This window comes from Oryctolagus cuniculus, chromosome 9 (assembly GCF_964237555.1).
Source record: "Oryctolagus cuniculus chromosome 9, mOryCun1.1, whole genome shotgun sequence".
Lineage (NCBI taxonomy): Eukaryota > Metazoa > Chordata > Mammalia > Lagomorpha > Leporidae > Oryctolagus > Oryctolagus cuniculus.
The window spans coordinates 13,684,157-13,699,994 of record NC_091440.1 but is presented as its reverse complement, the minus strand read 5'-3'; the positions used below and the strand labels follow the sequence as shown (position 1 = coordinate 13,699,994).

General features: G+C 43.7%; 1 protein-coding gene across 38 annotated transcripts in view; it reads right to left on the bottom strand.

Annotated features, from left to right (window-relative positions):
- The window catches only part of DOCK9 (dedicator of cytokinesis 9), a 325,197-nt gene that overhangs the window by 116,104 nt on the left and 193,255 nt on the right, over positions 1 to 15,838 (bottom strand). For all 38 annotated transcript variants that reach the window (XR_011378719.1, XM_070048669.1, XM_070048650.1 and 35 more), the window contains exons 10-15: positions 10,063 to 10,137; positions 8,612 to 8,752; positions 7,916 to 8,116; positions 7,419 to 7,541; positions 1,428 to 1,510; positions 748 to 870 (exon numbers count right to left, since the gene is read on the bottom strand). Coding sequence is in view for 37 of the 38 variants with exons in the window: in XM_070048669.1 (XP_069904770.1) it covers positions 748 to 870; positions 1,428 to 1,510; positions 7,419 to 7,541; positions 7,916 to 8,116; positions 8,612 to 8,752; positions 10,063 to 10,137 (746 nt within the window). In the remaining variant the exon portion in view is untranslated. The remainder of the gene's footprint in view (positions 1 to 747; positions 871 to 1,427; positions 1,511 to 7,418; positions 7,542 to 7,915; positions 8,117 to 8,611; positions 8,753 to 10,062; positions 10,138 to 15,838) is intronic.

Genomic DNA, 15,838 nt, shown 5'->3' with positions numbered 1-15,838 from the left:
CATAAGAACGTTTAGACAGAGACACTCAGGCAGACAGCCATGTGAAGACAGCGGCAGAGATCTGAGTGATGCTACCACAAGCCAAGGAATGCCTGGGGCTCCCAGAAACTTCAAGAGGCCAGGAAGGATCCTCCCTGGAGGCTTCAGAGGCAGTGTGGCTCTGCCAACGTGTTGATTTTGGGTTTTTGCTGCAGAGAACTAGGAGAGAATAAATCTCTGTTGTTTTAGAATACCCAGTTCATAGCACTTTGTTACTGCAGTTCTAGGAAATGGATAGGCTCATTAACGTAAGAAAAGCTCTAAAACCATGCTGCAAACAATAAGTAACATGTGACTATCTTTCCCCACCATTCACTTAATGGTACCACAAGTCGCTGCATCTCACAAGTCAAACCTGGGAGCTACTTATCTCAGATGGTTAGCACTCCTCTCTCCTTCCACCCTAACCCCCAATCAGGAAGCCAAGAACAAAGGTTCTCAACTATCTCTTTCCTCCTATCTAGGCTCTCCCTATCCCTAAACCATAGGAACACTTAAATACCCTGTGCAGAATCAAATTAGCCAAGCGACTCCTCTGATTTTGAACCCTTTTCTTCCTTCAAAAGGACTTGAGCAAACATTCCACACCCATTCTCCATCCTCAATGAGGTTTGAGTTGAGTAATTTACACAACTACTACCCCACTCCTCCCATCCTCACCACACAACCTCTGGTATTCAGGCATGGAAATAAGACCAAGAAACTCACTTCCGAAAGTCTGCAAGTAACTTGAGCATGTCGTCATTCGATAGCTTATTGCTGTCCTGCCTGTAGACGGCAGAAAATCTGGCATTTTTGTCAAGGTTTCCAGATGTATCCTTAAACAAGGTCCTAGAATAGCAAAGCAACATTTTTAAACTGAGTTTCCAGAAGACTAAAATAAATCCACCGTTTAGCTCTGGTTTTAATGGCATAGACTAATTATTATTCCATTGGCTACAGCCAACAGAAATCTCATTATCTAAAAACATGGAAAACATTAATGAGGATGAACACAACTAACTCAATTTACATAGAAAACAGTTCCAGCAAAGGGCTTGTGCTTAGGAAACAACATACACAGTCTGGTGCTTAAGAAGCAGAGACCATGGATAAAGGCCACTGTAGACCTTTGTGGTTGCCACCACTTCCAATATGAGGCAAGTGGCTGGTCCCTGGAACACCAGCTCTGCAGCCAACACTCCTGTCCACCTGCCAGTTACAGACGGCAGCTCTCTGGCCAGCATCTTTGCTCTCTGTGATTCTGTTGAATTATTTTTCTGATATGGGGCTTGCTTATTTCTCAGTTTGACACATTCAAATCCTCTTTGGCTCTGGTCACCAAACAGAACGTGCATATCTGCCTGCCTGTCTTTGTCTACACACAAGGTACAAAGGTGTCCCCTTACCTTGCAGCCCAAGCAAACGGCATCCTGTACTGTCCTAGTCTTTGGCAGGCCTGCTTGGCATTCTTCAGCACCTTCTGAGCGACCTTGAAGACATCAGAATGAAGCCATGAGACGCTGCATGCCCCGACAGAACTGCCATTTAGAGTCATCATCACACCCTCATAAACAAGCTCTCACAGAGCATCAGCCGTATGGAGACGCACACCTTAGAGTAATCGATATGGATGGATTCACACTAAGTGCAGAGTTCTCTATTAAATGCATTCTCTAGGAGTGAGGCTTAAAGAAATACTGAATGAAGACTGTTTGTAAAATGGGTGTCTTTTCTCTGGTCTTTGCAGGAAACAAATATCCTATGTCACAGGTTTTCATACTTCTTTATGACTGAGGCGTGCTGATGATAAGTCCACTGAGTTACTAGTAAACACTAACAGTCGGGGCTGGCATTGTGGTACAGCAGGTTCAGCCACCACAGCCACTGCTGGCATCCCATATCGGAGCGTTGTCTTCAGCCTTGGCTGCTCCACCTCTGAGCCAGTTTCCTGCTAATGCATCTGGGAAGGCAGTGAAATATGGCTTGAATACTTAGACCCCTGCCACCCACGTGCAAGACCAGGATGGAGCTCCTGGGTCCTGGCATCAGCCGGCACAGACTTGGGTGCTGCAGCTATTTGGTGCATGAACAAGCAGAGGGAAGATCGATCCCTTCCCCCCTCTTTCTACCTCTTCTTCTGCCTTTCCCTCTTCCTTTTCTCCCTCTTTCTGCCCCTCCCTTTACTTCTGTCAGTTTGCTTTTCAAATAAATAACTAAAAAACTACACTAAAATTTACTTATTGACTTATTTTTAAAAAATTATTTCTTTATTTGAAAGGCAGAGTTACAGACACAGAGGCAGAGAGCAACAGAGAGAGAGGTAGAGGTCTTCCACCCACTGGTTCACTCTGCAAATGGTCAGTGGCCAGAGCTGGGCTGATCTGAAGCCAGGACCCTGGAGCTTCTTCCAGGTCTCCCACATGGGTGCAGGGGCCCAAGGATCTGGGCCATCTTCTACTGCTTTCCCAGGCCATAGCAGAGAGCTGCGCCACAGTGCTGGCCCCTACACTAGAATTTAAATGAGGGCATTCATAAATATACTAAGATATCACAGCTCCTGGTGTCTATCACTGTGTAAAGATGCCCACAGTGTAGGAGAGAAGCATTTGTCATTAAGATATTCTAGTACCAACTCAGGTGGGGCCAAGATTCTTTAATTGCTATATGCTTACTTTCCAAGTAAAGATTAATGCCATTTTCACTTTCTAATGGTCACTTTCGGTTTGCTGTGGGTTGACCTATCAAGTTTTTCTAAATTCACCCATGCTATGCTAGTGCACTGTTAGCAATGCAGGCTGCTTGTTGAGAGAGCAGAAGTGGCGGGCTGAAGGGGCTGGGACACGATTTGAATGCATAAAGGTCAAATCGATTCTGGGAGAGGTGCTCAGCTGAGCTGCAGCATCAGCATCGTTGTTGGAAACGCAGTCTTAGGCCCCAAGCCAACGCCCCTGCGTAAGAACCTGCACCTGGGTAGGCTCTCCAGTGACGTGTGTGCACCAGCAGGTCATGAAGTGCTACCTCAAAGACTCAGGAATAGCAGGATGGAGTCGCCTGTCTCTAAGTCACACTCTGACCTGGCTCCAATTTCTTTGTGTAGAAAGTGAAGACCTTGGGTTACAAAGGGACCTACCTCATTTTTTTTCCTTTTTAGGGTACGTTCGTGCCTCTCTGTGTGATTTAGTGGGGGGTCTCAGGTGTACACAGTCATAGGGGAAAAGGGCCTACTTTGCCAGAAGTCCAATTTTACTTAAACATTTTCAGGATCAGGACTGGTAGGTTTCAACAATAATGAGTATGTTTTAACGTAAAATGCAGTATTTGAATAAAATTTAAAGCTAAAACACAAAGCTAGGAAACCTTTCAGTCTTCCATGCCACAAACAAGGATTCAGTTCTCAGACTTAAACAGTGGCACAAATTAGAACAGAAGAGTGTGAAAGGGTGACAGACATGTTTACACCTTTTGGTTTTTTTTTTCTTTTTCCTTTTTTTTTTTTTTTTTGAAAAACCTGATTAATGTAAATACCTACAGAGACTTCATAAATACTTCCTCCAAAATGAAAATGAACTCCAAATTAAGTTCTAGATTATTTGCGGGAAAAAAAGTTGACAATTTTGATAGAAAGGAATCTCACCATAACATCTATGCTGCGGTGAGGTGGCTGAGCCTTAACCCCTGCTTCAGTTTAATGCTCTGAAGGTGGCAGGAAAATGAACACAAGAACAATGCACACACGGATGAGCTCTATCGTCCATAAACAAGGAAGGAAAATCAGACTTCTGTGGTTGCCAGGGGACCCCGGAAACTGGGTGAAGTTTAGCACAGTGACATGTGAGTACTGCATCAGTGCCAGCTGCCAGATTGCACACCGTGCATGTGGTGGGCAGAAGTAACACTGGTGGTGTAGAGGGGCCTTGGAAATGTGCTGCACACACAGGCAGGGCAACAGATCTGATCGGAGGCCTTTGTTGATTATTAACCAAAACATAAGAGTTAAAAGAGCTTCTCATCCAAGGTTTTACAGACTTGGTTTAAAAAAAAATAAAACAGCTTCTCTCCAGAGACCAAACTTTACTCAGCACTTATCAGCCCAGAGGCTGAGTGTGTGAAGCGATGTGCCTGGGTTAATGGGCTTTTACTTGACTGGAGCTGTAATAAATAACGATGTCTTCCCTGCTTTCAGTGATTCATGTCCATGGCTCTGCCTCCTGGATCCTGTATTTGTGACTCTAACATTATCCCGTGAGGAAAGAGGGACAGGCGGCAACACCGTCCTTCACATCTGGGGCCCAGAGAGGTGACAAGTACGCTGGCTGGTGAGGTGCACAGCATCCCGGTCTCCTCGCTCCCAGAACCTGCACTGTCACGACCATGCTGCATCTTGCGGGACACACCTGTGATGTAAGGGTGGCTGCAGAGATGAGGGGGGAGGCTCTGAATCAATGTATCAGGCCTCAGTTAGAGCCTCTGGGGTGTCCTTGTTAATGTACCCAAGGCCATCTCTCCGATGACTGCTAAAAAGTTTTTTTTAGAAAAAAAAAAAAACTAAAAAATATTATAAAAGTGGCCAGGACAAGAGCACTCCCATCATTATTCTTATCAGGTGACACAATGTGCTAGACAGTGACAGTCAGGGGCCAGTACTGTGGCGTAGTGGGAAAAGCCGCCAGCTGCAGTGCCGACATCTCATATGGGCACCGCTTCTACTTCCAGCTGCTCCTCTTCTCATCCAGCTCTCTGCTATGGCCTGGGAAAGCAGTACAGGATGGCCCAAGTCCTTGGGTCCCTGCACCCATGTGGGAGACCTGGAAGAAGCTCCTGGATCCTGGCTTCGGATCAGCGCAGCTCTGGCTGTTGCAGCCATCTAGGGAATGAACCAGCGGATGGAAGACCTCCCTGTCTCTCTCTCTCTGCTTCTGCCTCTCTGCAATTCTGCTTTTCAAATAAATAAATATATCTTTAAAAAAAGAAGGTAACAGATGCTCTGTGGCCATTCTAGCTGTGCAACACTGATCAGGTAACTAAACCTTGGCATGCCTCTGAAATATGAAAGGGGGTTCTGGACTAGACAACATCTAATATTCAATAACGCTATGGAATGTCCTCATCTGGGCCTTCCCCCAAAATGAACACTATTTTGAAATGCAGCAAATACATGCCTTGTATGCTTCCCCTTTCTACCTAAGATCACATCATCTCTGCCACCACAATCCTGCCCATTCTAACAAAATCCAAGTGGACCTGAACCACTGACACTGACAGCCAGACTGTCTGAGCCAAGGGTATCTCCCAGCCTCCAGTCTCATACGAATGTAAATGAACCAACAACTAATTCCAGAGCCAAAGGACCAATCATCTGGCCAGCATCGTGGCTCACTAGGCTAATCCTCCGCCTGCGGCACCGGCACACCAGGTTCTAGTCCCGGTTGGGACACTGGTTCTGTCCTGGTTGCTCCTCTTCCTGTCCAGCTCTCTGCTATGGCCCAGGAATGCAGTGGAGGATGGCCCAGGTCCTTGGGCCCTGCACCCACATGGGAGACCAGGAGGAAGCGCCTGGCTCCTGGTTTCGGATTGGCGCAGCACGCCGGCCACAACATGCTGGACATTGCGGCTACTTTGGGAGTGGACCAACGGAAAAAGGAAGACCTTTCTCTCTGTCTCTCTCTCTCACTAACTCTGCCTGTCAAAAAAAAAAAAAAAAAAAAAAAGGACCAATCATCGACAGTTGAAAGAACTTTGAATATAACACATGTACTTCTTAAGGACACAAAGTTGACTATTAAGCTATTAATTACTTCACACATTATTTTAGGATGTCAGAACAGACTAGCCAAATGAAACATATTATTTACACACAGGACAGCTTTTCATTAAAAATCAGACACAGAGGCCAGTGTTTGGCACGGCAGTTAAGTTGCTGCGTGGGACACTCCCATGCTATACTAGAGTGCCTGGATTTCAGGCCCAGCTCCACTCCAGAGCCCAGCTTCCTCCTGATATGCACCCTGGGGGGCAGCAGGTGATGGCTCAAGTACCTGGGTCCCTGCAACCAAGTGGGAGATTCAGACTGAATTCCCAGTTCCTGGCTTTGATCTCGCCTAGGCCTGGCTGTTACAGACATTTGGGGGAGTGAACCAGCAGGTGCAAGATCTCTGAATGTGTGGCTCTCTGCCTACCAAATAAATAAATAAATAATAAATTGACAACATTTAAAAAATCAGACACAAAGTTAAATATAAGAGTCAATGTATGTATTCTGTATCTTTCAGATGATACATCAAGCTTACTTTTTTTTGAGACTTTATAGAAATTTATTTTCTGGTGTCTGTAAACTTGACATTCTGTGACAGAAAGAATTATTTGTCAAATGATTAATTTTAAAAATAATCTATGTGTATAACATATAATGTCCTGTGGGGAGCAATCCGGACTAGACTGAGTTACTGGAATTAAGACTTATTCTATGCATCTGCTCTCCCACAATATGGCGCTGGGAGAGAAGTAAACAGCTTCCGCACAGCTGCCTCCAGTTCAACTAATAAACTGTAGGACTTGCTATTGATTGGAGGAGAGCAGCGTACTCGGCGTGTGGGCAGCCGAGTTAGCAGAGGAGGACTATAAAGGAGGAGAGAGACGGCATGCACCAGGAACATCTAAGGGGAACATCTAAGGGGAACACCTGTGCAGCCCCCGAGAAGAGCCGGCCGGCGGTGTGCCGCTCCCCTGCGGAAGTGGGGAATGCGGCCGGGGGGAACTGCCCTTCCACGGAGGTGGAAGGGATAGTAGCCAACCCGGGAAGAACCAGCAGCAAACCCGGGGAGGGCCGAGCAGACAAAAGAACAGCGCAGGGTCCTGTGTCGTTCCTCCACGAAGAGGGGGAGCGACATAATGGTGCCGTGACTCGGATATGAAGCCTAGGCAGGGTCCTGTGTCGCTCCTCCACGAAGAGGGGGAGCGACAATGTCCCATCAGGGTAAATACATCTATTTCTTCAAACATTTAACATTGCACAATATGTGCATGTAGTAGAACATCATATAGCATCTGATAAATATGCACAATTTTTATATGGATACTTAAATGTGTACTATTTGATTCCCAGCTCTGGCTTCTGACTCCAGCTTCCTACCAATGCAAATCTTGGGAGGCAACAGTGATGGTTCAAGTCATTGGGTTTCTGCCACTCACAGGGGAGACCTGGATGGAATTCTCGGCTCCTGGCTTCAGACCCTGCCCTGCGCCAGTTGTTGCAGGCGTTTGGAGTGTGACCCAGTGGGTAGGAGTGCTCTCTCGGGCATTTATTTTTTCCAAACCTACTTCTTATTTCAGCACTTGTATCTGACAGAAAGCCCTTTTATCAGATTGTTATCACCGCAAAACATCAAAGTCATTCGTACCTTAGAAGAATCTGAACTTTTCATATATGGCTCAGCACAATGTGTGATGCTTCCCTGAAGGACTTTTTCAATTCTAGCCACCAGAAATATATCCGGATGAGGACACGTGACGGAAAATATTCCCTAGGGCACAAATAATTTTCTTCCGTAAGTTAAATTCAGTTTACAGCTGTGTTAAACATATCCCATGAACACGAAAGCAGCAACGGTCAGTGAAACGGTGTAGCTGGGAAGAAGCGCCCACGGCCGAAACGGTCAGCATCATCTGCTCAGAAAGCCTCTTTGACAGGGAAGGCAACCAAGAGAAAATTGTAGAAAAAAGACAGGAAATGTCAAAAACCGATTTCCTCTCTGCATGCTTTTACACCTAATTATATTTGCCCTCAGTATAACTACCAGCCGACGTCACCCCACTTGTGCCCAACGAGATGGCACTGGGCATTTCCGACGCGCATGACAAACTCGAGTAGCACCACCCCCGGGCCCCTGCTCCGCACCTGCTTCGGATACTGCATGGAGGCCTCGTGCAAGGCAGCCTGAGAGGCGGGAGGGCTGTGCCCGCCATTCACCAGAGCCGGGGACGAGGGGGCCAGCATCTGTCGCACTGAGAAGTGGTTTAGGTCCACGTGGAAGTCAGAAGAAATCTTTCGGTTGTATTTTATGTCGAAGAGCGACAGAGTAACAAAGAAAGGCTCCACCTGAACAAAACAAAACAGTGCAGATGATCACTAGGATCCCAAGCTGGGGGTGCGGAACAGACGCTGCTGTCAAAGAGTCAAAGATGTGGGGGTGACACCCAATTACAACTGCTGGCATAAGTCACTAGAGATGGTCTTGCCCTTCATCAAACTGAGAATTAGGCTACAAAACATCTCAGGAAACACCTATGCACTATTTTACTTTTATGTGCTTTTCTACTTAATGTAAGCTCCACAGAACAGCGAGGGGCTGGCCCTCAAGAGTCCCCTGGAACACCGACCGTGAACTCACCACCCTTAACCCCCTTCCCGGACACGTGCCCCACAGAATGGACACTAGATTTAATCTAGATTAAATCCACATTCCGATCCAAACACCACCCCTCTCTGATCCCAGGGAACCAGGATTTCACATCCAGGCTGTACTGTAATGGGCACATCAGAAACCTCTGAGTATTAAAAAAAAAAACCTTTAATTTTAAAAAGGAAGATTACATTTGTAGTAGGTCCTTCTTCATTTTCAGCAACACAGCATTGCAAATTAAAAGACAAATCATTGCACTTGACAAGAATCCTTTTTCCAAACTTCTCTTCAAACGGCTTCACTTCTGGCTCAGCTGATGAGAAGTCAAGCTTCTTCAAAAGAAAACATGAAACTATAATTGTATTGTTGGGCTGCCAGCAAAAAATGTTAACATAAATGTACCCAAAGGAAACTTCCTAACATATGGAAAAGCTATATACATTCATTTACTCATTTACAATATTCATGTAGTTTCAATAGTTTGATATAGTTGATAATGATGGTCAACTTAACAATGACAGATGTACTCAACAAATGGTGATACAGAGCTGACCTATCATGGTACGAACAGCCCAAGATGTGTGTGGCTACAGAAATGAAGCATTTGCATACAATGGAATATTATGCAGTCATAAAAAGGAAAGAAATTCTCACTTCTGCTTTAACATAGATATACCCTGAAAACCAGACACAAAATGACAAACACTGTATGAGTCCATGTAAATGAGGTTCCTAAAACAGGTAAATTCATAGGCCTGAGAGTAGAGTACAGGTTACAGGGGGCAAGGAGGGAGAACGAATGAGCAATTATTTTTTGATACAGTTTAAGCTTGGAAAGATAAAAACATTCTGGAAATAGATGGTGGTAACAGTTGCATAACACTGATAAGGTATTTAATGCCACTGAATTGAACATGTAAAAATGGGTAAAATGGAGAATTTTATGTTAAGTATGTTTTATCACAAAAACAGACTGTCCAATATTGAATAAACTCTACACACACACACACACACACACACACGCATGTACATGGTTGTTAGGTCTGTGAAGAAACACAGAAAAATATTACTATTAAAATTACGTGGGAAAAGAAGTTCTATCAAAAAGACTTCATGAAGAGTGGGCATATTTGAGAAGAAATACAGCAGAACCTTTGTCTCCTCCAGGCAGCTCTTAGAGGGGCTCACTACTCATGGCAGCCCTGGAAGTCCCTGCCACACTCCGGTTTGGATTTCCTGGGGACACAGACGTGGGCCCACACGTACTGCAGGTTTCTATTTGGGGCCCGAGCCTGGGCAAACAGGGAAGTATCACTGCCCCTTAGGGCATCTGCAGTCATCCGTGCTACTTTTCTAATGGTTACTGGGTAAATGATGAGTTTTTTGTGATTAAATCTAGAATTTTTAACAGTCTTTGGATAAATCTAAATTTTTAACAACCTATTGAATATCAAGTTTCACAACAGTTGTGTTATGATGATAAGATTATAGGTTGCTTCTATTTTTCCTCTTTTCCTCAAATCTCCAATATTGTTATATTGCTTGTCAATCCAAACAAACATACAAAAAACAAATAACCACATCAAAGTTTTCTCCTCTCCCACACTTTGTTTTAAATTTTTAATTTTCATGTAGTTTTTACCTGGGCATCAGGATCCAAGTAAAAAAGCTTCACTCTGCTTTCACTTTTCAGTTTGATTTCTGCATCTCTGGTACTCTGGTAACAAGATAAAAAAAATTACATTGAAGAAAATCCTGGTTTAACAGAGTTGTCCAAATATTTCTGAAAGCTGCTCAACTTTGAAAAGCCAGGCTGTTGGTCAGATCTGCCTCATCTCAGAGGGGAAGCTTTGTGTCAGTAGACACTATACACACAGGCACACTGAACACAGTATAAATCCTGTCCAGGGGGAAAGGGAGGAGTTAACATGGAATCCCTGGGGCCAGCGCTGTGGAGAAGCAGGGAATGCCTATACCTGCGGTGTAGGCATCCCATATGGGCGTTGGTTTGAGTCCTGGCTGCTCCACATCCCATCCAGCTCTCTGCTATGGCCTGGGAAAGCAGTAGAAGATGGCCTGAGTCCTTGGGTCTCTGCACGCACTTGAGAGACCCAGAAGAAGCTCCTGGCTCCTGGCTTCAGATCAGTGTAGCTCTGGCCATTGTGGCCATCTGGGGAGTGAACCAGTGGATGGAAAACCTTCCTTTCTCTCTCTCTGCCTCTCTGTAACTCTGCCTTTAAGTAAATAAATAAATCTTAAAAAAAAAAAAAAAAGAAGAAGAAGAAGATGGAATCCCCTCCCTTACCCAGCTGACAATCAATTATGGAGTCAAAAATAATGCAAGGAAAGCAAAAAAAAAAAAAAAAAGAAGAAGAAGAAGAAGGAAGAAGAAGGAAGAAGAAGGAAGAAGAAGGAAGAAGAAGGAAGAAGAAGGAAGAAGAAGGAAGAAGGAAGAAGAAGAAGAAGAAGAAGAAGAAGAAGAAGAAGAAGAAGAAGAAGAAGAAGAAGCAGCAGCAGCAGCAGCAGCAGCAGCATGAGCATGAAACAGTAAAGAAAGGTAAGGCAATGTAGAACCAACTTTGAATGAAGGGGCAGAATTCAAAGAACCAACAGGAGGAGGACAGGAGCATTCAAGGCTCAATGAAAATGATGCACAGATTGAGACCGACCTTGACAAAGGAGATGAGCCCAGATAGCAGAAAGAATCGAACTGCGTGCAGTCTAAGACTGTGATTACAAGGAGAAGAGGAAAGAAGACATTTTGAATGGTGAGAAAGAGGAAGTTATGCAGTCCTGGTAGACAAGATGTTGAACCATTCAATAAATATTCCTTGAGCACTTGCTACGTGCCAGGCACTAAGGACACAGACATTAACGCAAGAAGTCCCAACAAACTCCAGCCGGGAAGACAGTATGCACACAGATAATAAGAGTGACAAAAGAAAGCAAGAGGTAGAGTGTGAGATCACTTGCACTAGGGAACAGTAGTCAAGAAAGACCTCCCAGGAGAAGGCCCAACTCTGAGGATGACAACACTTGGTCAGGAACGGAGAGAAGGGCATTCTAGGAGGAGAAAATGCAGGTGCAAAGGGAAAGTCACACTTAAGCAATGGCCAAGTTATTCACTGTGACCGAAAGGTTGAGCACAAAGGGAAAAAGAAAGACAAATGAGTCTGGAACTTGTATGATAAGGACTAGGGAATTAATTCAGAATCTAAAATATCCTGCATCATGTAAGTAAGGGAATAAAACAATATGCTCTGTGTTTTAGAAGCATCACTTGGGTAGGGATAATGCAATGGATTAAAAAGGTGAGACAAGGAGGTCTATAAGTATTTTTCTTGGGTTATTACAATAGCCTCTCAGTCTCCCAACAAAGTCCATACCAAATCCCCTATATCTTGAGTAGGTAGCCCACCAAACCAAGAAGCCATTAACTTAGATAATTTGAGAAGAGTGAGTTTGTGGAAAAGATGACAATCAGAATGGAGTGCAGGCATGCCCGTCGGATCTCCAGTCTGAAACACACACGAGCAGGCTGGAGGGACAGAGAGGACAGCTGGAGTTAGACTTTGGGAACATCAGCACAAAGTGGGACCGGAAGTCTTGGGAGCAGATGAAACCTCCTGAGAGACAGTGTGAAAATGAGTCTAAGGGCAGAATCCCGGGGGACCAACATTTTGAGGAGTGGACAGAAAGAGATAAGCCATTATAGAAATCAGACATGTCAGGGCACAGATGGAAGCTATAGATAAAGGACTTGAGAAGACAAAGAGACTTCTAAGACATTCACAACGTAGAAGTCATCTCTAACATCATTACTTCTCATACCTTGTGTCTCTACATCTACATCCTGTTCTCAGGGCCAGAGCTTTCTGTTAACTCTCACAGTTAAGTCTATGGAATCACAACAGAACGCCTTTTTGACTTCCTACTTTGCTCAATGTCCTGAGGCATATCTTAGCAACTGACAGCCATGGTGGAAAAGGTGTCTTGTCCTTTCCATTGGTGGCTGAATGAAATCTATTATTATCTTTCTATTCAAGCTAATGAAAAATTAAACATTCTGTGCATTTTCTCAATTATGTGAGTTTTCTAATAGGTCCTTCTCAATGACCCAAAGTATCATGGCCATGTTGAACCAACTGTCTATGTCCAGCTAAATGAAATGATCATGAGAATATTAACTAAGACACCAGGTTCTACTTTATGTTCAGTAAATCAATTACCCATGCAAACTACTTAGCCCTCCTAATGCTAAGCGAGAATGGTGAACAAGATGAAGGCTCAGGTCCCTTGCCACAGCAAGGTTTACCTTGACGCTGCCTGTGGGAGCCTGAAGGCTTGAAGGGGCATTCTGACAAATCTCCTGCTTATGCTTACAGGGTTAAAACCCAGAAGAGGCAGGTTCCATATGGGAACTAGGGTTACCTCAATCTACACCCTCTTGCCTATCACCTTTCTCATTCTCACACTAAAAGAGCTCCAGGATGTGCAACTGTAATCCACTTAACTGGGCCCAAAGACTTTGCCTTCCACTGCATCCTGCCCATGATGCTTCCTACAGAACCAGCAGTGCTATAAGCCACCACCAATACTCACACACTCGGCTTCTGAATAGCCTGCTGAATCCTTCAGCAAAGACAAATACTGTGATGCCAGGCACTAAAGTAAGCCAATGGATTGTTAATGTAGATGCGATTCCCCGTTTCTTTCTGAAAGACGCTTGTTTTCTCAAGTTAGCTGTGCTAAAGATGAGAAATGAATACAGCAGGAACTACTACGCACTCCATGTAATAAAAGAACAAATAAGGGGGCTGGCGCTGTGGCATAGTGGGTAAAGCTGCCACCTGCAGTGCTGGCATCCCATATGGGCACCAGTTGAAGTCCCAGCTGCTCCACTTCCGATCCAGCTCTCTTCTATGGCCTGGGAAAGCAGTAGAAGATGGTCCAAATCTTTGGGCCCCTGTACCCACATGGGATACTCAGAAGAAGCTCCTAGCTCTTGGCTTCAGATCAGTGCAGCTCCAGCTGTTGTGGTCACATTTATGGAGTGAACCACTGGATAAAAGACTTCTCTCTCTGCCTCTGCCTCTCTGACTTTCAAATAAATAAATGAATCTTTAAAAAAAAAAAAAGAATAGGGATGCAGTCATATTAAAAGGTAAAAAAACAAATACTAGACAAGACATACACTTTGTGTTCTACATCATGATGTTGTGGCTAACACCCAACTAGCTTATTCTTCACTAGATAGATACTTTAATGGGAAAGAAAGGACAATCTCAGATAGGATTAAAATAATCTAAAAGTCTGTAATCTACTTTACCTACACTGAAAGTTCAGCTGCAATATAGAAGAAAAAAAATGTTGGCTTCTTAAAGAACTTCCCATCCCTCGAAGGCCTAGAATGATACACTAAACAAAGGGGATACCCAATAAACAGTAGCTGAAGGAATGATCAAGTAAAATCTAGGAGGCAAGAAAATGACAGGTCCTCACCCGAGCTAGGAATAAGATAAATATAAATCATAATCATAATCATAATAAGGCTAATACTTATAGATAATAGCCAGTATCTACATGCTAGATTTTATCCTAGATACCCATTTAAATTTTGCTTAACCTTAGGTGGCAGATTCTATTATCATCTCTGCTCATTAAAAAGAAAGCATTAGGGACTGGCACTGTAGCACACTGGGTTAAGCCCCTGCTACACGTGTATCCCACATAGGAATGCTAGTTCAAGATCTGGCTACAGGGGCCGGCACTGTGGTGGAGCCGGTAAGTGCCTGAGACACCAGCATCCAATATGGGTGCCAGTTTGTGTACTGGTTGCTCCACTTCCAACCCAGATACATGCTAATGGCCTGGGTAAAGCAGTGGATCATGGCTTAACCATATGGGCCCTGCTGCCCATGTGGGAGACTGGACGAAGCTCCTGGCTCCTGGCTTTAGCCTGGCTCTGTCCTGGCCATTGCAGGCATCTGGGGAATGAACCAGGGGGTAGAAGATCTCTCCCTCTCTCTCTCTCTCTCTCTGCTACACTTTCAAATAAATAAATAAATAAATATTTTTTTAAAAAAAATCTGCTACCCTGCTTCTGATCCAGTTTCCTGTTAATGTGCCTGGGAAGGCAGTGGAAGATGGTCCAATTATTTGGGCCCCTACTTCCCATGTAGGAGGACAGGAGTGAGTTTCCAGTCCCAACCTAGCTATTATGGCCATTTAGGGAGTGAATCAATGGATAGAAGACCTCAATTTTTTTCTCTCTCTCCCCTCCTTCCTTCTGCCCTTCTCTCTTTCTTGCTCTGCCTTTCAAATAAATAAGTAAACCTTTAAAAAGAGAAACAGAGAAACACTGAAGGTATGAGAGTTCCCTACTTATCCCAAAATCTCACAACATTAAGCAGACTTCTAATCTAGGCTGTTTGGCTTCAGTGTCCAGACTTAATTTTACAAAAGAAGGAAAAAAAATCACAAAGAATGTGAACAGGTAAGTCAAAGAAGAAGAAGAAATCAAAATGAAAATGTGAAAAATACCACTATTAAGAATTAGAGAATTATAAATTATAGTACAGTAACATTTTTCATCCCCTGGTGAGGATGCAAAGAAACAGAAATGCAGGAATGTAGATTTTATATCTTTTGGGAAAGTAACCTGGCAATATTCAAAACACTAAAAATATAATAACTTTTGATCCAGAAATTCCACTTGGGGAAAGTTCTCCTATTGAAGTAAGAGCTTAAGTATTTAATGTCATGATGCTCATTGTGCTGTTTGTGGAGACTAAAAATGAAAACAATCTAAATGTGCATTAATAGGGAGATGGCTCAATAAACTGTGAAATGCCCACAGTTATAGTACTATGCAGCTCGTTTGCATGTAAGGTAGATTATAAACTTCCTATGAGAACGAGTAAACCAGATCATCTACTGATCCAAAGAAATACCCATGAAATATTTCTAAGTAGCAGAACACACTAGAATAATGTATATATCATGAATGTATTTTAAAAAATAAATAAAGACCCAGATCTGCGTGTGCATGCTTCTATGAGCTATCAGGGCAGTGAGAAGACACTGCACACATAAAGGTTAAAGATGAATTTTTCTTTATAAAATGTGGGATGGTTTTACTTACTGTAACAGTGAACATATTTATTTTTAATGAGAAACTTTAGTAAAGACAATAAATATGGTAATACATACTTTCACAATCTCAGAACTCAAAAAATACAATTGCAGAAAGATGTTATCCTAAAGAACACAGAGTTGAGCACTTCTCAAAGTAACAGAAACCAGCCCTGCTCTTAAAATAATCTGTGGTCAGTCCATACTGTGGTGGCAGGAAAAACTGGCTGGTTTCTCCCCAGACACCCTGTTGCTCCCAACCTGCCCATGGTACATTTAGTTCT